The sequence below is a fragment of the Amblyomma maculatum genome, chromosome 2, assembly GCF_055883805.1.
Source record: "Amblyomma maculatum isolate TAMU_Amacu chromosome 2, ASM5588380v1, whole genome shotgun sequence".
Taxonomy (NCBI): domain Eukaryota; kingdom Metazoa; phylum Arthropoda; class Arachnida; order Ixodida; family Ixodidae; genus Amblyomma; species Amblyomma maculatum.
The window spans coordinates 94927967-94934800 of record NC_139345.1 but is presented as its reverse complement, the minus strand read 5'-3'; the positions used below and the strand labels follow the sequence as shown (position 1 = coordinate 94934800).

The 6834-nt window shown below is 46.0% G+C and overlaps 1 protein-coding gene across 1 annotated transcript; it reads right to left on the bottom strand.

Annotated features, from left to right (window-relative positions):
• Positions 1-217: 217 nt before the first annotated feature.
• LOC146199300 (uncharacterized) lies at positions 218-5842 on the bottom strand. The gene is made up of 3 exons (XM_084592096.1): positions 5819-5842; positions 2049-2607; positions 218-524 (listed from the first exon to the last, which is right to left on the bottom strand). The coding sequence occupies exons 1-3, from the start codon at positions 5840-5842 to the stop codon at positions 298-300; spliced, it is 810 nt and encodes a 269-aa protein (XP_084448222.1). The 3' UTR covers positions 218-297.
• Between the last annotated feature and the right edge of the window lie 992 nt (positions 5843-6834).

Here is a 6834-nt window from a genome sequence, read left to right as displayed (position 1 = left end):
TGAAGACAGAGTAACGCAACCACGGAAAGAGAGAGCGCGCCCCTGCTTTCGGTCTGGCCGCGACACGGTAGAGTGAATGAAACTATGTACAGCGGAGCTTACAACCGAGGCCAGGAATAGCTACTGGCTTCTCACTATGGTCACCTTAGCAGCAGTACTTAATTTGCCAGGCCGGCAATCCTAGCAGCGTAGGTTGCCAACAAACTATAAGCACGTACAAGCACAGAAGTAGCCGACTGAAATGCAATTTTATTTTCTAGGAGACATTAGGCAGGTCTAAGTATAACTCAGAACGTTTTACATATCGTCTTCATGCAAAGCTGCCCGTATAAAAGAAAAGTTATGGCGGTCAAAAGCAGCACACTTTACCCTTTGTATTTGCTGCATAGAGTGTCGGGCAGCGTCGAGCAACAAACTGCGCCGATGGTCCTTTCTAGTCATTCCGGGGGGAGTGATTAGCACCAGGTCTCTCCGCTCGCTGAGGAAAGCTTTGACTTCCGACTTGAACTTCGAAAAGACTTCCTCTATAGGGGGTATTCACGTGACGTCACAGCTGACGTCAGTATGCAGTCGATGCCATATTTGTGTCCTGTTCGGACTAGTACTAGTACGGGGCGGCGGTTAGCTTAGCTGTTCGTGCGCGTCCGTTTGCTTTGCCACTCTGCCTCATGCCAGCACCGTTGTTATGAAAACTCAATCGGTATTATGAGTGACAGTTTGATTTATCAGCAAAGTGTGCGCGATTCGGACAGAGACCTGTACGAAACAAAACTTTGGTACCTACCCGTGTGCAGTCGATATGCGCAACTGCACGGTAAGCGTCGGCCTGTGCCCACGCATAGATATGTGCGACATTCATGAATCCCTTGTCCTACGGACGAGCTTCGTCACAAGAAACCAATCGAAAGCCTACTGACCACTCGAAGAATGCAACTACGTTACAAGCGGCTGGGTTAAGAGCCGCGGTTGAAGCAGACGAACTCGCTCTTTGTGTAATTACGTGCGTGCCGTCCAACGTTTATACCAACTAAACCGCTGAGATTTTGTAGCTGATATTTTGCATAGAAATGGCATTTGGTAGTCAGGATGTTTTATACAAAACTTGTTTGATGCACTTGCCTTAATCGGTCAGAAGAAGTCGGATGTTTGCATCGTCTGTAGCGGTAAGGAAGCAAAAGAAACCGCTGCCACAGGCCACAGGGATGACACCGGTGGCTCCATCTCGTTGCCTTGCGGGCTCGAAATAACTTTTTGCAACAAAGCTCTGGGAATACAGCGCAGTTTTGGCCAAGCTAAACTTGATTTGTTATGAGAGATAAATAAGTTTATAAAGTTTTTCAAACCTTCTGCAAAACAACTCTGCCCGACTACGTTCCTTCGCCGAATCTGCATGCGGTCTGCTTTGATTAGCAGCCGACACAGACGATGCGAACATCCGACTTCTTCTGATCGAATGAGGCAAGTGCGGCAAACACAAAGTTTAGCGAGCCCTCTTTGAAGGATTTTATTGCAGCAAAACACGGCGAGGAGGTGTTGGCGGCGCGCTGCATGCATGCGCATGACTGGAAGCTATACCGCGCTGCTCTTTTACCGGGAATGTGTCTTCCGAGTGCGTGAAGAACAGTCGTGCACGGATAGTGACAAGAGCTGGCTGCTGGGGCACATCCGGAAGATTCCAGTCCAGCCCATTTTGACATACATTTCTCATATTCTATAATACTTGTGCGGTTGAGCCGTGCCAGCCATACGTAACGTCGCATCTCGGTGAGGTATCTCGTTCGAGTGGAGTTGTTCGTGTCTACTTCCGGAACCTTAAAATGCCGAGGTCGTTCGCGCAGCTCTTCAGCTTCCTTTGTTTACACTGTGCACGCGTCTATTACAGTCTACGATAGCTCAATAAACAACATATTGCTACGGATGCCACTGATTGTAGAACCGCACGACAGCACTTGATACGTACGTTCGCCCTGTTCGTTCCGTGGACACAAAAATGGCCGACTGCGCCTCAATTACCCACAATACACCGCGCACAGCGCGTCAGTGAATACCTCCTATAGGGTTGAAAAATGGACTGTAAGGAGGCAGTCGCTTGATCGAGTGCGTCTGACTGGCCAGGCTTGCCTCTTCCGCACGGCTGTGAGCTGGAGCGTTGTCAAAAATAAAAACCGCTTCAGAACCAGGTTCTTCACTTTCAACACGGGCTGATATGTCGCTCAAAAATTCATTGAAAACGACCCAGTGAACCTTGTCTACGGCCGTCCAATGAATGACACCATTTGCGGACATGCCGGCGAGAATGTTAAGGTTTGCTCCTTTGGTGCCAGTCGTCGTCTGCACCGCAGGCTGTCCCTTCACTGCACGGCTGAAGCTCCTTGAACACCATACGTTATAGTTGGTCTCATCGATGTAAAACCTGCACAAGCGAGGTCCTTCACACTGCAACCATTGCGCGTATGTTTTGCTGCTGCGTTTCACGTCGTCTGTGTTGCGGTCAATCGGCCTCTGAGTCATCAGCTTCATAGCGTAACCGTGCGAATCCAGTAGGCGATCAATGCTACTTGTGCTGATGGCAGTTCCTGGCAATTCTTCCACTGCTTGCTTTATTTGCTTTAGCGTGAAAGCAGGGTTGTTATCCACAATATTCTTTAGAGCTGTTACCTCATTTCCGAATTTCTTCGATGTTCCGCCTTTCTTCAACGCTTCTCTATCACTCGCTGCAATGGATCTCGCCGTCTTTAAATTGATGCCCAGCGTGTCTGCCAATTTTTTCACATCTCCTCCACGCCTCGACATTTCGAGAATTCTGGCCCTGTCATGCTCGGAGACTTTGCTGTTCTTTCTTTTTGGTGCACCTGGAGGCTTGAACGGCGGTCCCCGTTTTCGTTGCCCGATTAGGATGTCAGGGCACTGCTCATCAGCTTCCATGGAAGAAAATAATGCGCGTTAAAGTTCATGCAAAATTAATGAAAACACGCAGACTACCACCTGCCTATAATATACGAGTACGCACCACCGTCCGGCTCTACTCCGTCGTGCAAATGCAGACGACAACGCGGCACACACAACGGAGGCGCGAAGATTGCCGCCTGCTTTGAAATCTCTTGTCTTCTGCGTTTCTAGCAGTTATTGTTTTATGCTCTTGAGAAAACATTTCTATTTCTTGCAAAAGAAAGTACACCTATTTCTAATAGTGAATTCACGTGTCTACGCTTTCATCCATTCTCCTAGCATAGCGCAAAAACCGACGACAATTCGGCACCGAGTAAACGGAGGCGGAAAACTTGCCGTCTGCTTTGGAACTTTTTGGCATTGGCTGTGTAATGTTTGGCTGATGAAATTACATATAGCTAAATTAGATACGGTTGATTAAAACGTTTTTTAATTGTGTGATAAACTAATTGTGTTTCATCGAAGACATTTTAATTCTGTATATATTCTGTAATCAGCAGTGCGCACATTTGTGGGATAAATTGTCCTCTTGGAATATAGAGCCAGTAAGCCACAGCTCTGGGACCCTTCGGTATTTCAGTGCCGAAATTGTGCGTTTGTCATTGTATTGACGAAAGTCATCCCATGAGCTAACACTTCGCTTACTCGTCGCATGGTCTGAAATGTGATCTCGATTTCTATTTATTTCTGGAATTCATGTTTCATGCTTTGGAGCCCTCCACCACATTCGTTTTTCACATGTGGATTAAATTGGTTGGCACCCGGATTAAATTCGCTGGCGCTTGTATTATTACGTTGGCACTCGGATTAAATTGGTTGGCGCTGACATTATTCGAGTTGGCGCTTGGATTAAATATGCTGGCGCTATGATCAAATGCTTGGCATTCGAACTAAATTACATGGCGCTTAGATTATATCAGTCGGCGCTCAGATTATTTCCGCTGGCGCTAGGATTAAATTCAGACGGAAAACCTGTAGGCATAAACATAGCCAAACACTAAAAGAATATTCTTTCCGCATTGACTGCCTGAAATATCCCTTTTTCCCCCTTGCAGTAAAAGAGCGGAATAACCTTCATCATCGCATCACTAATAGTACATCACTAGATACTTTTGCAAAACCTGTTGAAGATCACCTCCTGTCATTATAATATATTTCAAATGTCATCCTAAATAGTTGACTTCATGTTTAGTGCTACATTTATCGTTCATATTGTTTCTGTGTGATGCTATGTGGGCCATGCCTAACCTATCAGTGTGATCATGTTTGCCAGGCGTCAGTGATCTTGTTGTATAACAGTGATCTTCCCTGTATAACTGTATAATGAAGTGTGACACTGTATTCCCATCGTTTCACCTTTTAAGTTCCTTTTAAGACTACGCACTCTTCATCTGACATTTTTAGCCATGTAGTCCTTTTCACCCTGGTATGCTTTGTACTAAATGCCCTTCCTGTTAAAATCCCCAGTGGATTGACAGTATGTATAAATAAAAAAAAAAGCTTATTAAATAAATAAATAAATGCGGTCTTTTCCAGGATCCCCTGCCGAGGATCCCCAGGATCCCCAGCCGAGCGCTTTACCAACTGCGCCACGCCCAAAATTCTTCTTGTCTACAGTGATGATGATAGTAGCGATGACAGTGATGCTGCAATTAGTGATAATGACAGCGATGGCATTAGCAATGATAATAACGGATCATTTATTTGATGATAATAATGACCGAAACGTGATTGCAAACAAACAACTAAAGAAAAACCATTGACGTGGCAAAGCAAGTGCGTACAAACAAATGTCATTTGCAAAAACAAGTGCAGCGACAAATCCAACGACAATATTGCCTACATAATCAGCGGAAAGACAAACCACACCAATGTACCAACCGCATCTCAACCAGTGCAAAAATGAGCACTCGGACGCAGATCGTATTAGAGTAGCCGTTCTGCGATTCCATGTGCACTACAAGCACTTGGACCGCTTCGGTATCTGCGGAAGACTTTCAAAATCAGCCACGATCAAAGTGGCACTTAGCACTGCCTAGTATATATCATGCTGCGATGAACGGTTGCATGAGCACATGACTTACTGACCATTATTTACCGCATGACTAACATTGCTAATTACTCGTCGGAGTTAATTCCAGTTAATCAGTTACTTGCGACTGAAATTGAACTTTGCGGTGCATCAATTGTATTGTTGGATAGCTTATGTCGAGTATGATTGCCCTGGACTAATTGTAGGTCTCAGGTAGTTACCATTAATTAGTTAACTGATAAAAAGTTCAACTTCAGGAAAGTCGAATCATATATCATTTAAAAGGTTTTGAAGAGTAAAATCCGAAAATATATATCGTAGAGTAATCTGTCGATCTGGATGCAACTAGATTTAACCCTCTATGATATTTAAAGGATATTGCTATTTCCCCTTCGATTATACTGGAGCAGTGTCTTCCGAGCGGAGGGCTGTGCTTAAAATTTGGATGACGAGCGTCAAAGTCAGGGAAGCGTGAAGCGCTGTGTTAATCGGGCGCGAAGAACGACACTCGTTCTGAGGTGAGAAGGGCTAATCGAAAGCCGGATAGAAATAACGCACGCGGAAGTGTAGAGTTGCCTTGCAAAATAAACAAAGAAACACGAAATGCCTAAGCAGACCGCCTCGGTGGAAAGTACAAAAACAACCTTAAAAAAATCCACGAAGACCGGGAACAGCCAGCGGGGCTGATTGGGGGGAGGGGTTGAGGGGCTAGGAACGGTTTATTCTTCACGGAGACGGACCAAATCAGCGATCCGTAACGTTGCTGATAAGAGCTGCGATTTTCCCTGGACGTCCTTTCGTCGCGCGCGCTGCCTTTATCGCAGCCGCACTCTGCACCTTCATGGCCTGGGATGTCCCCATCCCCATGCCCTTCAGTGCTCAGACACCTCGCTCGGGTCGTTTTATTTCCGCCTTATTTTGCACGCGCTGAGTTGCGGGTGGAGGGTAGCCCCTACATGCGGACCGGAAGCGACCTGCTTTCTTGGTTACTTGCTCACTGTTAGGTTGGTGACGACGTCATTCAATCTCTTGTGGTCGTATCTATTGACCCAGAGCAAGACGCCGCTCCGATGGGCGCTTGACTCGACCCTGACACCTTGGGTGAACTGAATCCTTGTCAAGCAACTATCTCCCCCTCTCCTAACTTTCTCGACGTTCCCCTCTATCTTATAAAATAGTCTCAAAGTGTCGAGATGTCAGAAGTATGCTCACCTTCACCCTCGAGCTTCAGAGTACGTGTTTCTTCGTGCTTGCATCCGGGATTGTTGGCGTTACCACACCGAATAAGGGATACGGGTTCGCAAAGGTCAGGCCTGTGCTGCTGATGCCCCAGCTTTATCTATTGTTTTTCTTTTTTTTTTTTCACGTTGCACGCCTTTCACCGTGTCGAAACAAGGCTGCACTAGCGAAGCATATTAAGTGGTACCCGTTTAAAAGATAATTAGTGCCTAGAAAAGGATCAGATCATATGAAATACAGTTTGTGGACCCTAGTAGAAGTTACTCTGAAATAAGGAAAGAGCGATGACATTTTTTTTTTAATTTGAGCAGATGAATCAGCGCTTCTTGCAATGGGGAAGTTTCGTATCCGTTATTGACTGAAACGAGCTCAATAATGGTTGAGAAATATTGTTCGGAACTTCCGCTATCCGCACTTAGCTGCTATCGAAAGTCTGAGCCGTGGTCAGAGTTTAGCTGTGGTTGACGTCATGGCTTTCGCGTGACTAGATAGAGGATAGCGTGCGGGTATCAAGACCGACTGAAATACAGACCTGCACAGATAGCACTGCTCCAGCGCGCACCTTCTAGTTCATAGCCTTCGCCGCTAGGGAACGAACACTACGGGTAACCTGG

Excerpts from the sequence above, each read along its gene's own strand:
- LOC146199300 (XM_084592096.1), bottom strand. The coding sequence starts at position 5,842 with ATGGGGACATCCCAGGCCATGAAG. Across the intron at positions 2,608-5,818 it reads GGACATCCCAGGCCATGAAG|CAAATAAAGCAAGCAGTGGA; the intron begins GTGCAGAGTGCG and ends TTCACGCTAAAG. Across the intron at positions 525-2,048 it reads ATTTTTCAACCCTATAGGAG|AGGAAGTCTTTTCGAAGTTC; the intron begins GTATTCACTGAC and ends TACCCCCTATAG.